The sequence below is a fragment of the Ammodytes marinus genome (assembly GCF_949987685.1).
Source record: "Ammodytes marinus genome assembly, chromosome: 15".
Taxonomy (NCBI): domain Eukaryota; kingdom Metazoa; phylum Chordata; class Actinopteri; order Uranoscopiformes; family Ammodytidae; genus Ammodytes; species Ammodytes marinus.
Genome location: NC_137219.1, coordinates 19445232 through 19471604, shown reverse-complemented (window position 1 = coordinate 19471604; position 26373 = coordinate 19445232). Strand labels below are relative to the sequence as shown.

General features: G+C 40.7%; 1 protein-coding gene across 1 annotated transcript; it reads right to left on the bottom strand.

Moving 5' to 3' along the window:
* Positions 1 to 1933: 1933 nt before the first annotated feature.
* syt14a (synaptotagmin XIVa) lies at positions 1934 to 24380 on the bottom strand (the record flags this gene model as incomplete). The annotated part of the gene is made up of 8 exons (XM_080042909.1): positions 24326 to 24380; positions 18068 to 18217; positions 15890 to 16135; positions 9255 to 9520; positions 8251 to 8703; positions 6527 to 6716; positions 5630 to 5686; positions 1934 to 2247 (listed from the first exon to the last, which is right to left on the bottom strand). The coding sequence occupies exons 2-8, from the start codon at positions 18162 to 18164 to the stop codon at positions 1934 to 1936; spliced, it is 1623 nt and encodes a 540-aa protein (XP_079899035.1). The 5' UTR covers positions 18165 to 18217; positions 24326 to 24380.
* Between the last annotated feature and the right edge of the window lie 1993 nt (positions 24381 to 26373).

Genomic DNA, 26373 nt, shown 5'->3' with positions numbered 1-26373 from the left:
AGGTAGGAAGTTATTTTATGTTATTCTCCACAGTGTCTGTGAATTATTGATTTAGTGGGTGCCTAATTAACAATGTAGGTTCAAAACTCTCAGTATCTCTCAATCTTCCGTCTCACTTTTGTTTGCTAGCTGCCTCGTCTCCCCCATAAACGGACCCCACCCCCCCACCCCGTCACTCTTCCTAGCATATATGCAGCCTGCCTTTTTTCCTCTTGTGTGTGTGTCAATATTTTTGGCTATGAGTAGGACGATGGTACATGAGTTGGCGTAGGGCGTAGGCTAAGCGAACCTGTGGCAGTGCAGCGCTGTCTGTTGTGGGAGATAGACAGTCTTCATTTAGCCTGCTTGTTTTTTTGTGGTTTGAAGTAGAAAATTCGGCGAAGTTCCTCATTTTATTTAATGTAGAAAGCTGGCTGAGGGGAGGAGACAGAAGTTACGAGAGAGAGAGAGAGAGAGAGAGAGAGAGAGAGAGAGAGAGAGAGAGAGAAACTGTAGGCTATACAGCTGTTTATAAAAAGGCATAAAAGTGTCATAAAAGTATGCGATTAATTTAGATTAATTAATCACAGAGCCTGTAATTAATTAGATTAATTTTTTTAATCGCTTGACAGCCCTAGTTGTAACCATTGTGAGCAAGACACTTAACCCCAAAACTGCTCCAGGGGCGCTGTACTACGTCTGACCCTGTGCTCTGACCCCCTCCGAAGTGTGGTAACTTGAGAGGGGATATGCGGAAAGACAAATTTCATTGACTAATAAAGTAACTTGACTTATGTTGAATATTCCGCAGCGAATGTGGGCTGGTGTTTTATATCAGACAGAGCATGGCACTGGTTCTGCCCTGTTGAGTGCTGTTACAAAGAAGTTGCTACAATTAGCTTGCTAGCTAAAAAAAAAGTTTGGTTTCTCATACTTTTTTGAAAAGTCGCTGGGAATTTGGTTTACAAGTACCCATAATACATTTAAATATGCATTAATGAATGGCTTATGAACAGATTAGTTAGCGGCCCAATAGCTCTGCTAATCTGCTTCATCGGGTCTGTATGGGTGCAGTTTGTTTGAGGTAACATAAGCAAACTATCCCACAACTGTCATCATATTTTGAATCAAGTTTTGCTAAACTCCGACACAAAGTAATAAATGGCGTCACCTTGTTCTTACTAAGGCAGCCCACTTCAAAGCAGTGAGAAAAACAAGGAGCAAGAACACAAACAGGGACATCAGTCAGGAGAAACAACCCTAATTGTTCAAACTTCAATGGAACATTGTTTGTGCTTGTGTGGGACCACACTGCTCGTTGTAAGAAACTGATTGAGAACCTTTTCAAGGGCTTTAACATTTGGTGATAAGTCCAGGGTTGAAAATACTTCTACTGAAAGTAATACTGATGTGCCCATGCATGTCGTCTTCTGGCTTTTAAAACTGGAAACAATTTCCTTGGTCAACCACTAATTAATGGGGCCTTGCGTAGGGGTTGTAAACCTTTCTGATCCCTGATAGTAATCCTAATGTCAGTTGTGTGTACTGGAGGTGTGGGTACACAATATTATCATACAATAATTTACTCAATAACGTCATCCAGAACCTGCTTCTTGGAACAGGTCCCAACTCAACCAGTTCAACAGAAGAAAAAAATGGTGCCATCTACAGAAACTTTAAGGTCATTACAAGGCAATAAATTAAAGCACAATGACAAATGACTAGCCATACAACTTATCAACAAACAGTGCCATGAAAATGCTTAATGCGACGCGAAGTTTAACAACTCTTAAGTGCTGACGTATGTTGTGTCTGTTCTTTGTTGGTCATCCCCACTGACCCTGGTTACCTGGATCTTTGTCACCTTCTTCTTATACATTTCTCACCAGTCTGGGGGGAGAACAACAACTGTTCCTCACAGTTCTCCTCAAGCTCTTACTCCACTCTCCCGCCGTTAGGACTCCAGCAAACTGTGCCAGCGGCAGACCTGCTGTCCTTTGGACTCTTTCATCTGAGTCCAGTGTGTGAGCTCGTCCTCTCCGGAGCTGTTGAGGCCCAGCGAGATCCAGCCAATCAGCTCCTTGCGCTTCATGCTGCGCTTGTTGTAGACGGAGAGGATGAGCGTGACGTCCGACAGCTGGAAGAGAGCCACCTGGAAGACAAAGGTCTCTTTGTAGGTGGGGTTGGGCTGACCTCGGCACACCGACGTCTTGCACTTGGACATCTCGTGGCCCATGGAGTTCAGCAAGGTCAGCTTAACGTACGTGTCTGAGCAAGAGACAGGTGCAGTAGGCAATTAGAAGGGGAAATGGTGTAGACCTTTTGAAATGTTAACAATGCTAAAACATTTAGGGGGTTTTGTGAGTGGTTAAAGGTGTAGTCAATGATTCTGGACAATGCTTGTTGTTAAAATCACTTTGTCGAAATCAGTGAAGATCTCCTCATGATCCGCTACCTGTCCGCACTGTGTGTGCGCTGAAAATAAAACTTGTTTTAATACACAGCCTAGGTTCTGTAAACATGTATGTAAACAAAGGGTATGTACACAAAGGGGGCCCACAGTAGCTAAAACATGCCCCTTTACAGAGCCTAGGCTGTGTATTTACACTGTATTTTATTTTTGGCACACAGTGCGGACATGTAGCAGATCTTGAGGAGATATTCACTGATTTTGACAAAAAGTAATTTTGTCAACAAGCACTCTGCAGAATTACTGACTCCACTTTTAAATAATCAGGGGCCTAACTCAAGTGATGGATCATTTGTGCAAAATCCTTATGTTTCTCCAGTATATGTTTTCTCTTTGAATCTGGTGCAGCTGTGTTTCCTCTCGCAAAGTGTAACACATTTCCCACCCCACACACAAAGCATTTGTTCCTGTAATAATGTCACTGCCGTTGATGTGCAGGAGCATGACCACATAGGATGCGGTTTTATTCTCCTGATCAAACACAAAGCACAGCTGTGAGTCTTTCTGATAACAGAGAGCAAGAACTCAAAGGGTGCAAGGAGCGTTACTTCAGTCTTGTTGCTATGCAACTGCTGCATGTCTTACCTGAAGTAGAGGATAAAAATGGACTAGAAAAAGTTAGTTATACGTCTGCCTTTGCTTAGAGGATGAGGAGCCCTTTTGTAGAAAAAACATTGTTTAATGAATGTTACCCGTCAACTAGCCCTCCAGGAGCTGCTATTATTTTCACTGACTTTGACATAATGTCTGTGTGCACATACTATTAGAGCCCCTGGCAGTGTCCTAAAACCAACGAGCTCAGTCCAAAAACATGAATCATATTTTGAAGGAGATGCATGCCTGCTGCAACCAAATGACAATATTCCAAAACATACAGTATATTATAGTGAGTGACTGGTGCATAATTCTAATGTGTCAAGGAAATGGTGCAAAGCTTTTACATATAGCCTACGCCAGGAAAAAAAGAATCTGACAGCGATCTTAACCTTTTGAAGGTTTCGCGTTAGTAGTATTCAATCATTTAAATCTAATAAAGAGTGGTTATGCTACTCATAATCTTCTGGTCTGTGTGACATTTCCCAGCATTATTCCCCCAGCTGATTCTCCTCTATTTGAATCAAATCAAAAATCAGTGCACAATCCAACAAAAAATCATCCCCAGTAAATGTCATTCATTTGAACCCAAAGTGGAAAAAGGGAAAAGGAAAAACACTGCCATTATCGAGTGATTCAGCGTTCACATTTTTTTTGTTTGTTATTCGCTCCTCGTTTCCATGCTGAAATCATGATATAAACTAAAAGGCTGAAAAGTAAACGAGGCACGACTGGCAATCACAATGGTCTTTGAGAGTGTTTTCGCCCGTCGTCTACAAACCGTACTCCATAATAATGCTGTGCATTATGTTCCTGTCTAGCAGGGGAGTGTGAGGAATGAATTGCAGAGGCTTTCATGCTGTCGAGTGCCAGCTGCCTTTCCAAACGCCGGAGCTCACCGCCTCGAATCACACACATTCAGTTGCTCTCTTTGACATAGAAAGCACAGTGCAAAAAAAAAATAGCCCTGATTTCTTTTTTGACTGCCGCTGAATGGGCTGTGTAGAGCTGTGGATGTCTTAAGTGGTCAGTAGCCGCGATGCAGGGCTCTTTGGTATTGTTGCCGAATGTGAAGGGGCTGCGACTGATGATTAACTTGACTTGTCGGCTCGGTGTACTGTTTTGAAGCCATAGAAAAAAAAAGTGCCTCGAAATTGCTCTTCGTCATTCACCACTTTGTGAGACGCAAAAGTCAATCAAGGCTTTTCGTAAAGGATTTTGCACAAAGATTTTTTTTTATTTCAGTGTTACCAGATGTGACTATTTTCTAAATGTAATTTGAAGACCATACAGTGTGTGAATATGCTTTTCAGGAAAGCACAAACAATATCGAAATATCAGCAGCCAGTCATTAGTAACATATATTTAAGAATACAAGGAACCCAGCAGTTATGCAAGGACGGCACAGTGTCTTTCACATGAATATTTATGTTCCACTCTATCGCAGAACTCCTATTTTTGTCTCAGCACTGAAAAATTCAAAACGGCACTCGGAGCATGCCAAAGTGTAGTGTTTGGATAGAGCCAGCATTTAATGGCTCACAGTATTTCTCTCTAACTGGCCATCAGCCACCAAGCAAAACAGACTGAGTTTGATTGAAAAGTGTTATTTTTTGAGTGGAAACATGAAAGACGTCCAGGCATCATGATCACGGGCACCAACACAAGACTCAGGTAGCTATAGGGCTGCATGCATAACAAGACATACACATCCCAAAATGGAAGGAGCGAGGTTTGCAACAAGCAGCTATCTTCATGGATACATGTTAGAATTGTACAGTTCGTGTGAAAGAGGAACTTGTAAATGAGAAGTAAGAGCTAGTTGCACCAAATATTACAGGACATTTTGATGTTGCACCAGATTTTACTTTACAAAAATTAGCAAATTGGCTTTTTGCAGAGAGATAAATGGCAAGATACATAGACATTACATATATTTTCACTAAACATAAAGCTACTGTCAGCTTAGCTAAGCTTAGCATAAAGAATAGTAACAGGGGAAAGTGTAAAAATGTGTCTCAGCTGTACGCAATAACAACTACGCAATCAGCAGAGATGAACTGGGGTATTTGTCATACATTGGAAGGAGTCAGGCTAGCTGTTTCCTCTTGTTACCAGTCTTTTTGCTAAGCTAAGCTAACCTGCTGCTGGATGTAGCTTCATATCACCACACACACATGAAAGGATTGAGCTTCTCAGCATAGCCTACAGTGGATAGGCTCATTTTCCAAAATGTTGAACTGTTGCTTTAGGGAAATTAAACAAATCATATTATAAGAATTAGAAACAGAAGTGCCAGACTGAGACTTTTAGCAATGTGAACTCTTGTGCTTGCACATATCTTGATTGTCACATTCTTCTGTTTCTTCATCTCAAGCTATTTCTTGAGATTTTTTTTTACAGATATATTTATCATGAAAACCAGGTAATTAAACAAAACGATTAGGCATGTGATTTTTTTTTAAATTACATACACTGATCAAAGCGAAATGTGTTTGATTGGCTGCATCCATGAAGATAGTATGAAATGGTCCACAATTCAACAGGGGATTGCATCTCACTTTTGCGGCAAGGGCAGAGACTCACCTCTGATAATATAAACCTGTCCACCTATCAAGTGTTTTAGACAACAGAACAGCCCATCTGACAACAAGGGTTGGACAGCAGTAAGAAAAACAAACGGACCAAGATGTCAAAAAGGTAGTAAGGTTAAGAGAAGAGGTGCACACACAACAGAAGATGCGAGGAAAGAGAAACATGATCAGAAGTCAAACAACATTACACAAAAGTTCAACAAGAGGCCATGTCTGTTTGAAACTGACTGAGGAGTTTGCGGGAAACATGGGATGAAATCAGAGGAAAACTGAAAAGCAGGGAATGAAGCTCTGATAGAACTGTTGTCATTCGGAGAAGATACTGGCTAATCTATATAGTTTCTTTCTGGCTCAGAAGTAGTTGGACAAACGTAAGCAAATAGCCTCAAAGAAAATACATTTCATACAATATCAGTTTTGACCAAAAACATTTCCAAGAATGAATTCAGCTCCTCGTTTTTTCTACACAGTGTGTGAGCAAGCGCCAATTAAAAGGTATAGCCCACTCATCTAAGTGGAGGTATTGTGTTGTACACTGACAATATACTATAAGATGACTTGAAAAGCTAATGGAGAAAAACAAGTTAATGGCCTGTATGGCTTGCTAATCTGTGGGAAAGAAAAATGTCAAGCAAATACTACACCATTTTGATTGATGTCCGCAGTAGCAAAAAAAAACATTAGCATTAACTGAAAGTGCAGATTACAATGGCATTTTTATCATCACTTGATACTTGTTGTTTACAGCTGTCTAAACATAAATCCCAATGCACAGAGCTCAACTTGTCCAACTTTTTCCCAATCTCCAAACAGGTACAAAAAAAAGCATTTACACTCTTCACTGCTCTTTGGGCTAACGGACTGAAATGAAACGTTTTAGAGTACTTACTGGGTGGCTTGTTGGCAGCCAGGTTTTTGAAATGAATGCCTTTGATGACCTGCACAGACAAGCGTCCTGTGGTGGCGTTGTACACCAGACCCACTAGGATCTCTGGCGTGGAAGTCTGACTGACTGACTGGAATGATGAGGCGCTTTCACTGCACGTCATATCTGAGAGGCTGACCTGGGACTCACCACCCTGAAAACGTTTGCCAAGACATTCAGAAAATTGCTCACTGGTATGTAAGAAAAAAAGAAAAAAGCCAAGTCAATGTTCCCATATTGAGTGCAATGCAGATATTTTTTTTATTGGTTAGATCCTAGTATTGCTTTAGTTTCTAACAAAATAAATGTCATCCGCAAAACCCAAAGCAAAAATACATTATAATTCTGTAGGCACACGGAGTTAGTTGCTAAGCCTGCCACGCTTTCTTTTTCTCGCATAGCACATGTGTGGTTTATAATGATAATAATAATAACAACGGGAGAAGGTTGGCCATTTGAAATTCTGCAGATTGGTTGAAAAAAACTGAGTTTTTAAAAATCTTTTCCCCCACTCATTTGCGTTTTGCCAATACACTACAATAATATACAAAAATGGCAGTCAAGTGCGAAAGTTTGTGAACCCCTTGAACATTTTGGAATTTTCACTAGATGTAATGTTTGGGTTGGCTTTTAACTGAAAAATCACTTATCTTGTGGCGCTTGTGGATATTTTTGAAGGAAGTCCACTTCTAGGCAGATGTTCAGTCACTCTTAAAGCTCTCCATTTGTAGATGATTTGCCTCACGGTGGACCGATGGAGCTCAAACTTTTTTTTAAATAATTTATAGCTGTCCCCAGACAAATGTGCAGCATCACAACTCTATTCCTGAGATCCTCAGAGATTTGTTTCCCTTTTAGCATGTCTGACCTGTATGGGTTCACTTTGGTGAGCCTAAACTGACCTGGTTTTATCTCTGTTTTATCTAGTGCCACCCAATTTCTTTCCTAAAGATCTCTCATTACATTGGTCTATTTCATCAACCAATTTGGCCCACCTGATTGTGTCAACCTGCTCGATTTAAGCAATGCAGCTCAGGGTTCACAAACTTTTGCACATACAACATTCGTCAAATAATTTGTTTTATCTGTTTTAACAATTGATTTCTGGAAAAGAAAAATGTTGAATTGATAAACAAACATGTGTTATTTCATATAAAAAATACTGGCATTGATAAAAATGAATTATTAATGGTAAAAATAAATAAAATTCCAAAATGTTCAAGGGGTTCACAAACTTTCGCACTTGACTGTATATATGACAAATTCCTTTTAGAATATGTAAATGGCACTTGTGGTTTGAGTTGTGTGTTAACTACTAAGCTGTTATTTTAAGAGGAAAAGTATGTTAAATGTATTTACATTTCTGTAACATTTTAATTGCTCGCAAAAGGAAGCCACAACTGAATTGATTCTTGTTTTATTCCCTGATATGGAATGGAGACAGTGTCACTCCATCATCTATTCATCAGACAAGGCAAACAAAAGCGGCTGCTTTGTAAAACATAATATTCCTATTCTCTCAAGCTGCAAATCATAACCTCATTCTGAAAATGCTATCAGCCCACATGAAAGATCAATCAACAATAGAAGATCAGCAATTAGTGAGATGTTGCATGAGCGCTTGAATGCCAAAACCTGCTGGCTTTGATCATATATATATATATAAATAAAGTATACTGTATACTTACGGGGAGAGCCGCGCAGCACGCGTCCAATATGACCGGCACGGACACTTTGCCCTGGAGGTTGAGCTTGGTGAGGTAGAAGACCTTCTCCCCGAGCACCTTCTCCTTCTTCATCCGCCGCATGCTGTACAGGCGGAAGCGCACGGCGTAGTTGCTGATCATCTCCGACTCCACGTGGCTAAAGCGGAAGGTCTCCGTGAAGACCGGACACGGGCCCCTCTGCACGGCCGTCTTGGCTCTCTGCTTCTTAGTGGGCAGCAGCACCAGGTGGACCTGCCAGGAGATGTTGCCGGTGCGTTTGACGGAGGGGAGGTCCGACACGGCCATGATGGTGACGGCCAGCTGCTGCTCCTCAGAGTCGTAGTCAAACACCACGTCCAGGGTGCCGTACTTAGCCAGAGGATCGTGTTCATAGCCTTTAGGGAGCCCGGCGGCCGATCCGCGGGCTGACATGTCCTTAAAAAAAAACAACACAATGAGATCTTTTAAAGGTCACCTGTTAAGCAATATAAAAATTTTCATGTTTTTTCAACATGAATATGAGTCCCTGGTGTAATTAGAGACTCCCAAAGTATGAGAAAAAACAACCCTCTCTCTTTTTCTCCCCCTTTCTGAAAATCTGTGTTCCAAAACCCCTCATGACATCATAAGGGAATCAGCCACGCCCCCTGATTACTAACTTAACTTAGCACTACCTCCACCTAAGCACACCGCCAGATCCCCCTGAATCTAACTGTCAGTAAGATTCAAACCGGCAGTTAGCAGACTGGGCTTTTTGGGAGGCGGCTTAAAGAGACAGGCTCTAAAACAGAGCTTTTCAGACAGAAGCTGAAGGAGAGGAGATTTGGCAATGGCACTGTTATAAATATGAAGGGTTTTTGGGCACTACACAATGAAAACTGTTTTGTAGTAGAAAACCAAATTGCAATTTTAAACCTGAAAATGGGCATAATATGTGACCTTTAATGTGCAATAATAACCTTGTACATTTCCATCATAATATTTACCTCTGGGCTGAGGACCGCTGTGCTGTCACTGGGGACGTCCTCCTCGTAGCCCTTGTGAAGGTAACTCTCGTGGCAGTCGCTGCCCTCACTGGGGCATTTGCCAAAGGACATGTGGGGACTGCCACTGGTGTGGGACAGGTCACACTTGGCGTCTCCCATGTCCGACATGGTGCAGGACATCCTGGGAGAGCCGTTCTCATCCTGGTAGGGAGGAGGCTGGAGCTCATCCAGCGGGGGCGTTCGTCTCATCCTCTGGATACAGTTTGCTGGATGGAAGGAAGTCAGGAGGAAATCAAACATTGCAGTAAGGTACATTATTAGGTATGATACAATATGTATTTGAATCCTGCTACAGAAATAACTCAGTCACTGACAGGTTTACTCCTTTGTTCCAGTTGAAATTTCTCGTTGGATGGATTGCAGTGAATTTGCTATTAACAAAGCTCCTTTTCACTTTGGTGATCCCTTAACACTACATGTAGAGTCACAGCCATTCAAGGCTAGCACTTATCTTGTGAAGTATTTCAAAATCTTCTCGATTAATTGGCACATGATTTGGTACAAACACTTTTAGTTCCTAGCTAGCTATGTCTCAGCAATTATTGGAAGGATTACAGTGCTAAAAAAAACTGTTCAAGTGAGGTGCTTGCTCCCTGGCTGACAAAAATGAAACAGAATGAATTATTCCCTTTGATGGTTTTATTTCAATGTTTCAATCCTCGACATTTCAGTGAACCAGAACCGTGATTCTTTGGCAATTGCTGAAACATCAATCTGTATGAGTTGAAATACAGGCATCGAGTGATGAGTGTGCTCCCATTCTCCTTTTCCAATGGAATGCCACACTGGCATTAATATTTAGTTCAAAGCACACTGTGCCTAAGTACAGCCCTACATAGCCGCTGGCATGACTGCAGGCAAGGCAAGTACATTGTATTTTTATAGCATATTTTATCAACAGGTTATCTAAGAGTGCTTTACATAAGAAAAACTGAGAAAAAGCGAAGACAAAAATAACACGTATTATAAATATTTATAATATATTCATATTTTATTCTTGATTTGAAGTAAAAACAAATGGCATACCCAATATTTGGTGAGACATGTAGAAGCATATTTAGAACAGCCTCCCTCCCCTTTTTTAACAATAATTCTAGATAACGGGCGACAAGGTGGAGAAAGAATGTATACCCATGTTGTAATGAGTTTAACAGAATTAACATTAGTTAATAAAATGACGCGAGGACATTTTTGATCTGTAGCTACACCTGAACTGTAAAGTACATTTCAGGCTCGTATTGGTATAATGTTCACGTAATTCTTTAACATTTAGTCACACACTTTTGTACACAATCTTATTCTTAACTCACTCTGCCCTCCTCATGTGCATAATGTGTTCCGTGTCCCCTGAAGCTAAATAAAACATCAGGTATGCACCATTTAAGGACTGAAGTGAATACTTCCTAATCTTCCACAGATTTCACGCCTCTCACCTCGCTAAATGATTCAGGTGGCTGAAAGGCTGAGAATGCGGCTGAGAGTCTCGGTGGCACATATACAGAACTTTGAATACTGTTGTCAGCTGCATTCTCAAATCTGCCTCCCCTTGTCCAATTTGTATTCACAAAAAAATTGAGCAGCCGATGATAATACTCCCACAGGGACACCAGCGACAAGTGCTTTGAACCCTGGTCTCTTGCAAAAATCAAGAAAAACAAAACATAAAGAAGAAAATAACTTGGGGGGGAATCCTTTTCTTTTTCTGTCTCCTAACTTTTAGAAAAAAAAGCCAACATTATGGTGACGTAATCCCAGCTTTCTCCCAACTTCTCGAAAAAACTTTCACTCTTAATAATGCCAGCCAGACACCACCTCAAAGTGGCACATAACAGCGCAAGGATGGAGGCAAAGGAGTCTTAACTAAGTGTCATGGAGGGCTTGATAAAAGGAGCAAATCCATTTTGAGCAGCTTTTTTTTTTTCCCTGCCTAGCCGGGGGCGGTTGATTTTGAAAGGAAGCTGCTGTGTTAAAGCACTGCTCTTTTCTCCATGCCCGCTAATTGGGATGGTAACCATTCCTTCTCTCGTCTAACCCAGCCTCCCTTCACAGAGATGCATCACCCTTCTGTACTGGCAGTCGCCTTGTTTTTTGCCTTCTTGTACCTTTTCTAACTAGGGGAAACAGTTAAGGGCTTTGTGAATCTTGCCTGTGAAACTATAGGTATAAATAGCTTAGGTGACAAATGAGAAGAGCAGCGCTTTATTGTCCTGCCCACGGACGTAAAGAATGGGCAATCATAGCGGACCTCTCGCCCTGTTGGTTACTCGTTGTCATTAATCTCTCCATGACCAAACGCTTTAAGGTTTCCAGTGTTGGACTGGACTGATTGCTAGCTAGTGTAGTGAAATAGTTGAAAATCCTTCCATCCAGCAGGAGAGAGTCCAACCTTTCAACAAGGTTTTACATTCTAAAATGATGATCAAAAGTTGCTTTTCATGAATTTCTTTCGATTGAATAATTACATGAATACCGAAATAATTTACAAAGAAGTAATGTAACCACGTTACAATGTCCTCATCAAGCCATCCTGACAGTGTGCTAACCTCAGAGAAAAGAGAAGGGAAGTTAGTCCAGAGTCGGACCAAAAACCTCTGATTATTTCTTTCTCACTGCTGCTTAGTTCCTATTTTGGGAGTCCGCCCTGATTCTGCAGCCTCCGCAAAATCCTCCCTCATGTATAATACATATGTCCTGAGGATGAGGCTCTTCATACTCACTGACAAACAAGAGCAGCAGTGGTTGTCGAGTGAGAAAATAACACACAGACGCCTAGAAAACTTTTTTACGACAGCTTGTTTGAAAATTAATGAAATGAAGTGTACTCTCGAGGCGACTGTATAATGGAAAATACTGTTGTGTACATTTTTGTTTTTTTACAGGAATACAGTGATATCAGGAGTGGTGCGAGGTCACTGCTTCATCATTGCTGGTCCATAAGGATTTGGTTGGAGATAACAAACAGCGATCAAAGCCTTACCACAGATTTCAAATAATGGTCCTCCACTACTTTTCAACCAACATGCAGCAACTGATGGGCAAAGTCCTCGCTCCCACTTCCTCTCCCAGGCCACACACCAGAATAATGCTTTGTGGATTACAAGTAAACTGGTCAAAAGAAAACTGCATAAGTATCTGAAATCTCCCTCTATGCATGTGTTTTCTTAATGCCCTCTTATTAGTTCACAGACAGAAATAATCTGCTTTCAACCCTGATTTTTTTTATATAATCCTTCAAATCCTTCAAGGGTATTTGAATCACACAAAAAACAAAGGCCACACAAGCCCCTTTTCATAGCTTTAAATGTTGTCATATAAATAAACCAAGTCAATTTCAAATTATTGCTGCCGGGCACACATGACTCAAATCCCTGCCTCTCCCTCACACAAGGAACACTCACGGCATAATCGTAGGCTATACTACTACAGATAAACAAATCAGTGAGGACTTTGTCCCAAACAACACAACTGGCTCGGATCCACTCGGATTTTCTTCTTTGAAATCTGAGATTTAATGGAATTTATAGTACTGCTGTCTTCATCATACTCTACACATACTGTATATCCTCAAAGAACCAATCCTCCCCATCATTTTGCTGTTGCAATAGTAAATGGCATGTAGCAGCTTGTACAGAGAAGCTGACTCATGGAGCCGAAACAGGGGAGTTAGTGTAATTGTAGTAAATGTGAATTGATGGACACGTTAAAACAGATTGTGCTTTCTATGCTACGAAGATGTACAGGAAATCTCCCAACGAACATGATGCAGAGTGATATTCAGGAGGTCACATTTTTTTTAAATCAGGTGTTTCCTACCTAGGGTTTGGGGCCCCTTATTCTGCAATATACATTTGAGGGGTCGTTTAATAGAAAAGAAGGGCAAAAATATTAATTTTCATGTTTCACAATGTTGTGCTTTAATTTTTGAGAAATGGATTTTAGGGTGGTTCATGTGATAAGGCTGCTTCACGTGTTACATGACATTTACAAGAAAGAATATCTTGAATAATATATCACAATCTACATGATAGTACATGCAAGATCATCGATTGTTAAGTTGTATAAACTGAGCAGAATATAATTAATCATGTTTGCAAGCAACATGCACAAAACTAATGAAGAATGATCTACATATTGCTGTGAGACATTTGCCCCTTAGGTAGACAACAACTAATCAGTGATGCTCTCACTGTTGCCAAAGAGCCACTTGAATCATTGATTAGCTCAAATGCTTTAGTTCCCAGAATAGACAATCACTGTGGGTGTGAGACAGAAATTTAAGAAAAAAACTGTTGTCTTCCAGTTTTTATCAAATGTGCCATTGAGAAAACTAGTTGGCATTACAAAAGCAAAATTATCCTCAGGAATTTCTGTACATGCGACCAAAATGACCTGAAAATCTGATAACAGTAAAAAAAAAAGCTAAAGTTCCACCATTGGGCACCATACATCTGAGACTGAGGGGGACAGGAACCATCTAGCGGTTATGAGTAGACATACAGCTCTTGCGGCGCTTGCATAATGACACAACCTTGTACAGTGCGTTGCTCCTTAACTAATGGAGTCAGAAGCTTGTCATGCACAATTTATCCCTCAGCTACACACATTCAAACATTGCTTTAAATAGACTGTGCCAGACGCCCAGCCCTTGGAACCCACTGTCTTATACAACACAAAGCTGGTACAGACCGTGATTCACCGATTGGGAACCATGGCAGTGATTAGAGTTGGGTTTTTTCTTCCTTTGAAGAAGACACTCTCAGACACAAAGACGGCTGATTAGTGTCTGAAGATGTCCAACACAAGCCTGTCTGGTTCACTTCTTTGTATGTGTCCAGACAAAAGTGCAATGGCAGAATCTGGTTTGCAGAAAAAGCACCAACTCTACGCTTTTGAAAAGGACCAGGTGTAGATGTATAAAAGCAATGGTCGATCAATGGCTCTTGCGATGAGTTCTTGCAAATTACAACATCCACGTTTACATTAACAGTTAACAGTTGTTCTTCATTTTCCTTATTCCGTCCTTAAAATAGAAAGGACGGAATTGATTAGGTAAATAAACTGAAACTCAGTAGTGAATGAGTTTATAAGCTGAATATACAAAGTACAAAGGTTTGGCATAGTAAGTTAGTAGCGCCTTAGCTTCAGCGTATATCTTTTCGGGCCAATGCAGTTTGATTTATTGCCTATGTTTTGTTTCAAAGTTAATTAAGTGCTTTTTTCTACTTGTGTGAATATCTTTTGCAAAAATGTGAAAAACTACTGAAATACATTAAAAATAAATAAACATGACACACAAACTGAACGATTGATTCACGGTCAGGGGGAAAAAGAAAGTGTGAGTGGCACTTTCATAATGTCAAATAAATCAACCGCACACCCTTCTAGCAACGTGTTGTGATGAATAACAGTGTGATCCAAATAGGTCAGTGCTAGTATTCTCCTGTGTCTTGGTCTATGATGAAATGAAAAAATTAGTTTAAAAAAACTGCCTTCCATCCACCACCGTGAACCCCTTGTGTTGGTGAGTCTGGCAGATGGGAAGCAAAGATCCGTCAAAAAAAGAAGGTAAGGTGTGAGGCTGCGGCTGTGCAGATTATGTAGACAGTTGACTGTTGCACAACCCTCCCACGGAGAGTGCGCTGAACGGGAGCATTCGCTTTGATCACCTCTCTGCATTAACTGACAGTGTGTGTCAGTGAGTGCGGGGTGTTTGTGTTTGTAATTTGAAGATGCAGTCAGATGAGTTTGTGCATTTGGCTAGCGTTTACTGCAGTGATATGGGGGGGGGGGGATATCTGCCTTGATCTATGAAACAAGTGCAGCATCTAACTATACTGCTGATGAGGCTTCCTTTAAAGGGTGTTCTTGGAAAAACAAACTAAAAATGTAAGTGATCATCAATGCTCAACCTTTAAACACAGAAAATTGCGGCTAACTTTAAAGGTGGAGTCAGCGATTCTGGTGACTGGCTTGTTGTCAAAATCAGTGAATATCTCCTCACGATCAGCTACCTGTCCATAATGTGCACACGCTGAATAACAATCTATAACCAACAATAACCTATTGTTTATACACAGCTGAGGTTCTGTAAATGGGTATGTAAACAAAGGCTATGTAAACAAAGGGGGCCCACCTTAGCTTGCAATATGACCATTTACAGAGCCTAGGCTCTGTATTAAGACTGCATATTTTTTTCTTGAGCGCAAACAGTATGCACAGGTAGCGGATTGTGATGAGATATCCACTGATTCTGACAACAACAAAAAAATTGACAACAAGCATTCTCCAAAACCACGGACTCCACCTTTAAGGTCTTGCATAAGAATACAATCAGTGAATAACAGCACTATTTCTTATTTATAGGTACTACAAGGAACTTTTAAATATTTATGAAACAGTCAAAATTTTCCTCTGAAGATCATAAATCATCAGCAAACAAGACCATCAGTGCAAAGAACCCAGGAACTACAGCTGGCGTAGTAAAAACACTACCACACTTGTCCAAAGGGGGTGAAAGAATTATCAAAAACTGAAAGTTCCTCGGAGCACCTTATATTCACAGACACAGAACCAACCGTCATCAGCCGAGGCGTCGCTGCTGTAGCCGTCATAGGCAGCGGTCAGAGGGCTGTACTTCTGCCTGCTCTCCCAGGTGAAGCCTCCTGTGTGTTTAGCATTGGCGGCGGCGGAGGCATTAGCGGCTTTGGCTCCTCCCCCCCGGAGGCCCTGTGAGCGGTTGACCGCCTCCTGATACTGACCCATCAACTCATCCTCACTGTCTGACGATGAGCCCTGTAAGTCAGGGTCAGAGTAGGCCTTGTCTGTTCAGGGGGTGAGAAGAGATGGAGATGGAGATGGCCTGGTTAATGTGGGACAGAATAGCTGACTGGCAACCTCTACTGGCCACAATACTGCATTACATTGGGAAGTCTGCTGAAATGCTTTGTAAAAAGGCAAGGAGAAAATATGACCTCAGGTACCATTTTTCAACTGTCAGAATAATTGTCCAGAAATTTATGATTTGACCAGATATTGTCCACAAACGTGTCACAAATGCTAAACTTGACAGAAGGTAACTGTTTGAAAAGAAATAACATTAGAGACATCTTTATTTTGAAAATCATTTCTGTTATTTAAACTGTTGCATCTCACTAGATAAGGAAATAAATCGCCTACCTCAAATTTTTCAAGCAAGACGATATCAAAGTATCAGCTAGTTTACATTTAGCGAGTGAGACATTCTTACATTATTCTTTGCATCCCCTTATAGTTCAAGCACCATGGATTAGAGAACATTTATAGAAACACCTCACACTGCTAAGGAGAGGTGTTTATAATGCTTGGCCCACTCATATGTAGATGTTAATGAAAAAGAGAAAAAAGGGGAAACAATGATGGAAAATAGGTGAGTTACAATCGATATTATCTGTTATATCATTAAAGAAACCCAATAATTGTATTGTTAAGTCTTATAATATATACAGTGTGTGAAGTAATTCCCTGTATTTAAATGTCCTTCAGTGCACTGTATTAAAATAAACCAGTCACCACAACATTGTTGCCTTTACCTGGAGCGACCATTGCAACACCAGATGTAGCTGCACATTTGTCCCAGCGAGGGGCAGCAGAGCTGTAAAATGACTCAAGCCACAGCTGTGCTCTAACGTTTCCCATACAGACTGAAAAATCTATCCAAACTAAGTGTAAATGTGAAGTCGGTTTCGTTTCAGAGCATAAAGTATAACATTTCAGGTCATTTAAAAAAAATATATATACTATATATGTTTTGGCATAGAATGGACAGTAAATCTTCTCTCATGTCATAATATAACACAACCTAATCTAAAATAAGCCTTATATGTTCCTCAATCATTGTGTGAAGAGATAACCAGGAGACACCAAGAACAATGGCCTCACCACTTTATACTGCCTTCCTTTGTTTATAACTGAATGTTCTCAGTGTAGAGCCTGTAACTCCCTGTGCGGGGCCTCCCTGGGGCCACCAACCTTTTACACCGCTGAAGCCCCGTGGACGTATGACAAGTAAACAGGCCTACACCTGTCACCAACAGTAATCCCCTCACAGGTTGAGAAAGGCCAGTGGAAAATGTCCCCATGCAGAGGTCAGGCCTCATGCTGCATTCAGCGGCATGGATCCATAAGTGTTACGAAGTGTCGGCACGATGCAAATCACTTGAGTCTATCTTTTCAAGGACCTGGGTGGAGCCCATGGTTAGATATCTGTAACTAACAATGAGGGGAGAATCCTGTGGATCTTGGTACAGTTATTGACCAGTGGCCTGTTTTTCTAATATGATCATTAATGTGTAAGATAAACACAGCAGGTGGTGAGTTTGAGGTTTTATGGCTCAGAGAAGAACACTGAGGTTTAGAAAGTGTCATAACCGTGTGAAGCAAGTCGAAAAACGCCTTATCTGAAAACATGAGCAGCTTGTGTTGTCTACAGTTAAGAAGACTGCCTTAATATGATATTTCAGTCTGGTCCTTAGTTGTAAGATGAAGGGGGAACATGCATGTATCTGTACATAGGTAGGCTATATCTGACAAAAGGACAACGCAAGCCTCCTTGTTGGGTCAAAGTTCCAAAAGGACACAATCTCAAAATGTTGTACTGTATATAAGTCTGGTTTTTACCTTTACATATAGCCGGAATGACTTAGTTCACAAGGTGACATGTAGAAATAACACACACAAAAGGACAGATACAGTAGCCTATGTCAATGCAGGCTCACCTTGCTCAGTCTTTTTCCTGAAGTCATCAAGGCACTGAAGGCTCCCTGGGTTCTCTAGTGCAAACTTGTTGTTGAGGTACCAGAAGAGGAAGGTCATGAGGATGATGAAGAGGCCGATGGCAGTCAGAAACCCCAGCACCTCTGGAGAGACTGACACACATAAAAACCAAGTTACCATGGTTGTTGTTTGGCATTTTACATATCCGCACACACTGTAGTAAGAAAACATTAAAAACACCCAATTAAAATAAAACATAGATAATAAACATTGCTTTTATCGTCCAAAGGGATTTTTCTACTTGAAACTAAACCAAGAGACATTTTTAGAGAGGTACTTAGCATATATTGTCGTCCCCAATAATGAAGCTGCAGCCAGTAGAAGGTTAGCTAGCCTGTAAAACCAAAACTTGCTATTTTTACACCTCAGTTATTATATAAAATAACTATCCAAATATTATATAGGCCTACCGTGTTTATTAGCATGCTTTACAGGTGCTGGTCAATGGAATATTTTTCTCTGGGACAGAGCCAGACTAGTTGTAAACATGTCCTTGTTTGCGGCTAAGCTATGCTAACCACCTGCTGGCAAGACCTTCACATTCAGCTAAGGACATGACAGTGGTATGATATCGCTTGACACTTACTGGTAGAAAGCGAGTGTTTTTCCCAAAATATTACACCATTCCGATTAATTGTGGGGAAAAAATTGATTGTGGGAAAAAACTAAGCAACGTAAGCTACCAAGAAAATTACAGTTGGCAGCAGTGAACTGTGATGCTAAAATTGCAGTTGGCTTTTTTTGGCCATAAAGCAAACCATCATATATCCTGCCAATACAGCAGGTCTATACAGCCTTGTTAGTGTTATCTCCATGTTATATTATGTGAATTAGTGTTTGACTTAATGTGGTTAATGTTCAAAGGCAACACGACCGGGTCCACGTTCACACAGTCAACAATGTTTATAATGCAAAGCTCAAATGCACCTTAAAGGTGTACGTCTTAGAGAGTGGACTTTGTGTCTTGGTTTGGTTTTACTGAGGTGACACATGAATAAAAACTCATGTCATCCACTGGAACACACATCATGGGACCAAGGAGAGTGGCATAATTGGTTGGTTGTCATAGCAACAGGTTCAGGTGCAGCGTCACTCTCGTCATGGGCAAATCAGATCTCACCACCAAACGTAATACTGAGTGCCACATGTCAGTCAGTCAATGCGGTGTGGTTCGGAAAAACACATCAATAGATATGCAGACAGCAGAACATTGTCACTCCAAAGACCATCTACTACAAACATTCAGGAGCAATCAAAACGTGAGCTGCAGAGATTGACTTTCAACTCCTGCAGTGGAGTTCAGGGAGTTCATTTGACATTTTTACACGGGCAAAAAAAAATTGTTGGAATCAGGCACTCACAGGGGGGGGGGGGGGGGGGGGGGGAGGTGAGTGGCTCACTGACTGTTAACAAGCTGTTACACATTTGGAAAAAAGAAGAAGAAATAAAATCCATAATATGAAAATGTCACCTCCCAGTATAGTGGATATTGGCCGAGGTGAACAAGAAAAAACAGTGGGAACAACATGTTAGAGTGGGGTGCAAAATGTTGTTTCGTGTGTAGCCTATCTATGTGGACAGAGCGTAGCATCAGCACAAACTGCTATACAGAGTCTGGATTTTGTGCTGTCACTGAAGTTTTTTTTTTCAACAAATAGGGACACATCTGGCTAGTCACTTTTGTTATAGCTTAATAGATCAGGCATCCTCCATAATTTAGGGAGGGAAAGTGGACCCATGCTCTAGTATCAAGTTCAATGGAAGTAAACAGCCTCTAATTAAAGCAAATTTGGTCAAGTGTAAACTGTTGTTACACACTCGACCAATACCAATCAATAATACTTGTTTCTCAGTGTTGCATAGGAGGTTTGTCTTCACAGTGTAACATGCAGGCTGCACCCAGGGCTTTATACATGAACACAACACTCCATCAAACACCGCCTACAAACCTTTCTGCAAAAAAGTTTGTGATGGGAAAAGCAATACTTGTGCACCACTCTGTATTTTGTCCACCCTCCACTGGAGCATGGTGAGAGGGGTTTGGATTGTGGGATGCAGTGAAAAGGAAAAAACGGAAAAGGATATATATGCTATTTAACTGTGGCTGGCTGACTCCACTCCAGCCCCATTTACACTTGGCAAAACCGAGACTGAACGTTTGAAAATGATCAAAGTTAAAATGATAAGGATTTGAAATATTTAAAATTAAAGATACAGCCTTGAAGTGGTGCTCAATTGTCATATTGTACTTTTATACTTTTTTTAAAGGTTACGATAAGAATAATCCACAATCGAAGAAACAGGGGCTAAAAGATTTCCTAATTATTAGTTTCTAGTGAGGGCCATACTCCAAAACACTCCGTCCTACTACAACTCCCGCAATGCAACCAATGGCGTCAATAAGTTCACAACCAAAGTAGACATTATACAACAATTGAACACATTGTGTAACACTCCTCATGATGATTAGATTTAAATTATCCAAAAAATACTCTCTGTCTGTTGAATGTGTCCTGGGACTCTTATGAGCCTGGATCATAGTTGGTAGTGCATACTGTTTGGTCACATGGAGGCGGTCTCCCGTGGGGAAGCCTGTCTGCTTACACTGTACCGGCTTCTCACTGTGTTGACTGAATTATTCACTGCACAGATGGAGCGGGATCCTGTTCAGTTTTATTCCCCCAACAGGCTCAAAGGGAGAAGAATATTTAATCATAGGAATCCACACATTATTTTCTGTACTCTTTCACAGCCTGTTTTCAGAACAAAATATACTATTTTTTTTTCCTTTCGCTATAAACTGTGTAGTGTTTCATGCCTCACTTTCTCTCATTAATCACTGAGTCAAAGGAACATTAAACAATATCAGACATTGTTACATAAGATGCTCTGACAACAATACTGTGGGAGAGCAACATGTCATGGTTCTAAAAGGTACTTCACACCTTGCATGATAAAAATCCTATCAAACAGTTTTTCCGGGGCCCAGTGCTGCGGCACTTAGGAAACCAAAAGGTGTGAGGTTTGCCCCAGTTTTGTTTTTGTTTTTGTTTTAGCTTTGTTTTGTTTCTTGTGTACTTATAGCTTATTTTCTTAATCATTTTGTCTTATTTATTTATTTCACTTTTTTTCTGTATTCCTTGTCTGTTTATGTGAGGGAGGGGGGATGGGGGAGGGGAGAGGGGGTTGGGTGTTGTGTATGTATTGTATGTGTTTACTTATTCTGTTTTTTTTTTTGTCCATATGTAAAAAAAACACTAAAATAAAAGTTTAAAAAAAAACAGTTTTTCCAAGACAGAGATATTTGAGACTTACTACAGCGCAATAACTACTCCTTCATAATGATGATGATCACGGTAAACTAAGGAAAGGATTCATCTTCTGCTATACTATATAATGACGACTATGAATAATTTTAAATACATGAAAAATATGACACAATGTGATGAAACTCAGACATAAAAGAGCAATGGCACTCAGAGGAAGTAAAACCTGACATTTTTCCAAATCAGTTATAATGAAGGGAATATCAGTTGTTATTCATGTGGTGCAACAAATTTTGAGGTAGAAACTGCAAGTAAGTGTTAAAGTGGCAGCTTATGAAGTGGATGAGAATGACCTGTTTACTTAACTCTGTCTCACTCAGCAGACACTGTGAGATATTGAAGATCAAGAAGGACTTTTATTTTGACATGGCTCCAAAACGGTTTGCAATTAAGATTGTCCAATCACCAGCCACGGTCCAAGGACACCACAACCCTTTCTTTTGTTTAACATATGGACGGTATTGTTCCTTGATCAGTCTGATGTTGACCAGAACTGACAGGCTTTAGTTAGAACCACTTAACAGTATTATTAATCATTTTACCATCATAATCGAGACAATCAAAGACCCATCTGCTCTTGTTATTTTATTTAGGCCCTGTCATGCCCCCTGACAGCTTGATTGATGATTGCCAAAATAATTATTTTTCTTAACAGATTTGACAATGACAGTGAGAGCCAGTGTATCCTCTCATCCTTTAACACAGGGCTCCCTGGGGGAACTACGTTTCCCACAATGCCCGGGAGCAGTTAGAAAATCCCCAAGAAGGGGCAAGAGCATGTTGCTGGGGAAAAGGACATCTAGGCGGTTTGGCTGACCCAGTTGCCATGGTGACCTGACTCAGGTATTAGGAAACAATAAAAAAAAATTGATGGATGGATTGACGGTTGGTGAAGCGTTGCAACTGCCATATAGAAAACAAATTGAAATGTGCTGTAGCTTGAAGGTCTGCAAGTGGAGTGCTGCATTGTCACTGCTGGCAGATTGCCTTGGTATTTATTTATGTTTGTCTATTATCCCTATTGTTTTTGTTGCTTCCTGGAAACAGTTGCCATGCTGAATGTCAAAAAGCACAAATACCATCTCAAAATCACAAAGGAACCCACACACTCTACACAGCCAGCCCACAAGCACTCTCACCACATCACCTCACATACACACACCCACACATGTTCAGACAATGCTTCAAGCACAACACCCACTGGGTAGCCACAAACCTGTCCACACACGCAAACGCACACACACACACACACACACACACACACACACACACACAATCACACACACACCTCTGGAATAATTTTCAACAAAAAACAAATGGGATAATCCAAATTATGAAACACGCGCACTGTTACACAACCAGACCATTCATTTGGCTCATGCACTGTGATGATGATGAGCATCCTTTCAATCTATTTTTTGCATGTTTTTATTTGTTAAAAAGAGACTCATCTCCTTCCAGAATATTAATTTTACCACAGCAAAGAGAGGCACAGAGGACTCTGACTGAACATGATGCTTAATTCAACCTGCCTGATTTTCTAAAAAGCCTGTTATTACACAACTACACCATCGTGACCTTCAACACATGCAGTCACATCAAAGAAAAATTATGGCCATTCAATTTTGTGACACGGCAAGGGGTAGAACACGCCATTTAAAAGTAAATTTAGCTCATTATAACCACATTACACACAGAGTGGAATGTGGTTAAGCTATTCAGGCCTTGTTTACACAGTTAATTAATCAAAATACAAAATGGTGCAACAGTACCACACTCAGATTCCAGCCTTCAAATTAGAGTGTAGTTAATTACAAAAAGAAAATTGCACAGTGGGCAAGCAGAGATGAATTAATAAATGACAGTGTCAGTGGCGTTTATGGGTCACATAAATTGTTGCTTGGTAACAAGACAGAAAAACTGGGTAAAATGAGTTGCAGTCCAATAATATGATCTAGGGTATCATTTATCTTCAAAAGTATTATTACAAAAAAGCTTGGGAAATTAAAGAGTAAAATCGTTTTGTACAGACTCCTTAATTATCACTTACAGTGTTTACACCATTTCTAATGTTCTACATTAAAGTTACTAGTGTTGTTTTTTATCTGTAAAAGCGCAATATGGGCAACATTTAACATGGTAATGTCTTATTAAGAAATTATTTTTGATGTAACGTAACTCAAATAGGTTACCATATTATTACCAGTACTTATTTTTTTGTACGTTTAAGCTGATGCCCATTTGTGATTCCCTGAATGTTCAAAATATTGACTTTAATCCTAAATGTTTACATATTCAAAGATATTTCTTACGTGTTTTAACCTTTATTCGACAGTGGGAAAGCAGAAAGTACAGAGTGGAAATGGGGATTCGAACCCGCTGTCCGCTGCTATAGGGACTGAGCCCATGTGGTACGCACTCCACCCACTACTCCCAAAGCGCCCCATATAAAAATATTTCAAGTCACATTTTGACTTGTTAGGCAAATATCTGGACATAACCGTACTATAGTCTAACTAAAGCTCTAGAGTCTCCGCCAGAACTATGCATTTGACATAAATAAGCACATATATAGTTTTCTTTCATTTATACCACACTTGTAGAAGACATTGAAATAGCCTCAACCAACCCCCATAAAATGTACGCATTTTCAGTCGACATCTCTGAGAAAAAAAAATAACAAAAGCAATGAGCACATACAACAAAACAAGGCTAAAAAAAACAGCACAGCACAGCAAACAGTGAAGGCAGCACACAACACAACGGTACAGGAGAACAGGGACAATGTTAACAGTTGACAATGCTGATGGGGAAAGGTGGGGTGTGGGGGGAGGTCATAGGTTCAAACCTCTCAGAGCGCTGATCTGCCCCTACCTTTTCTGACGCAGATCAGCTCATGTACTCCACAGTTACGCTCGCCACCTGGAAAGACAATGCAGGTTCAATGAGGCACGCTGTGATGGGAGGGAACGAAAGACACACGCAACACCATGATGGAAAACACACTGAAATTGGTGTTGGAACATTTTGGACAAAAAAGGACAAGAACGACACATGTATATAAGACACATACAGAGGCTGGATGGTAACAGGCTTTTGATGTGTTCAGTTGACCATGCTGCCGCTTGTATTTTCAAAAATCGTCGAGAAACCCAACTGAATTTCTGGAAGGAACTACAGCACGGAAAGACGAGCCATTAGACGAGTGCGCTGCCCCCCCACCCCACCCATCCACCACCACACCATTATTAGCGGCTCGAGGCAGTGGAGATAAAGGCCTGTGATATTTAACAAGATCCTCACATGACATTTAAAAGGCAACCCACTGGCTTGATCGTGAAACTGCTGTAAAATGCGGATAGGGTTTTGTTGTGATCTGATCCCACAAAGAATTGCTGTTAAGCCCACAGTGATAGAAGGTTAGATTTTAAGTGGGAATAATACATTACAATGTGAATTGGGCCCTCTGTAAACTGACAACCTGCCATAGCGAGCTTTTTCCCACCGCTGTCTCGTCTAAAGGGAACTTGGGATGCAAATGCTTAAGCTGTGTCTTTAACATGCCAAACTTAATGGTAAAAAGGATTAACATTATACCTGCTAATGATAGCATGCTTAGTTTAGCGATTAGCTCAAAGTCCATTTACTGTCAGTAAACTACATTTCCGGCCATTGCTTCTGGGCATTTCTAAATTTAACAACAACGTGTAGGCCTATTGTGGGACCTGCCAGGATTTTTGCCCACACTGAACACTTACTGGCTGACTGAAATCAGCATGACATCATTGAGTGAACATGAACATTTTTGACATTGCCTTCCAACAGGCAGCAGATTGTATGACTTGACTGGCAAAACCTTTTAGCATCTCCAACTGCTGTTCAGCCCAACACGTCCTCAGCTATGATAGAGTTTCTGTGAGACTAGTTAGGAACCATGGTGCTTTGAGCTAATCGCTAAACTAAGCATGCTATCATTAGCAGGTATAATGTTAATCCTTTTTACCATTAAGTTTGGCATGTTAGCTTGGTAACCGTTGTTATTTAGCACTACATGCAAAGCACAGCTGAGGCAGGTGCTGTCATAAAGGGCAAATACACATTTTAACCTGGCACTAGATAAGAAGTTTGGGGATAACAAAAGTTATTACAAACCATCCCGAGGGGGCACTAGAATGTATGAAAAAAAGTTTCATCATACATCACAATGGTGCTAGGCAAAAAACTCAGTGGATCACAAAATTAGGGTTCGTTCTCTGGGGACCATGAATGCTTGTACAAAATGTCAGACCATATAAAAAGTTGTCAAAATATATTTAAATCTGGACCAAAGTTGTGGACCAAACTACCAACAGCCACACGGTCATGTCAAAATAGGTGTATTATAAATGTCTATCTACAAATAACTAATGATCTTATTATTTAGAAATTGAAGTGAAAACTTCACGAGCAGAATTGACCAATCCATTGTCCCATGCATTATTATAACATATTCTATTTCACAGCCCAACATCAGGAGCAATGTCTGTCTGCTGCTAGTTTCCTCACTGTGTTTCCTCTGTCTCTCTGAACTCTTATGTAGTATTGTGTCACCTCAGCAGCCTGGACACTAATGGGTGGCAGCTTCAGCGCTGTGAGCATCTTTATACCTAGACACTTAGGACATCTACTAAAGGCTCACCTTGGTTTCTCTTCGACAGGCTTCCAGACAGTGACTGTATTTCACAACTGTTACTCACACTTGTGAAGGCCTCCCAGTCTCCGAGCTGTGTGCGGCTGCCTCTGGGATCTGCTGCCTACAGGTTGAGGTTTCAAATAGCTCAGGCTGTCTGCCACTGTCACACTTTGTGCAGCTCTGTCTGCTACAGAAAAGGCTGAAAGCACCAAATAGTGGTGTAATAGTGGTGTAACAGTGGTCATAAGGA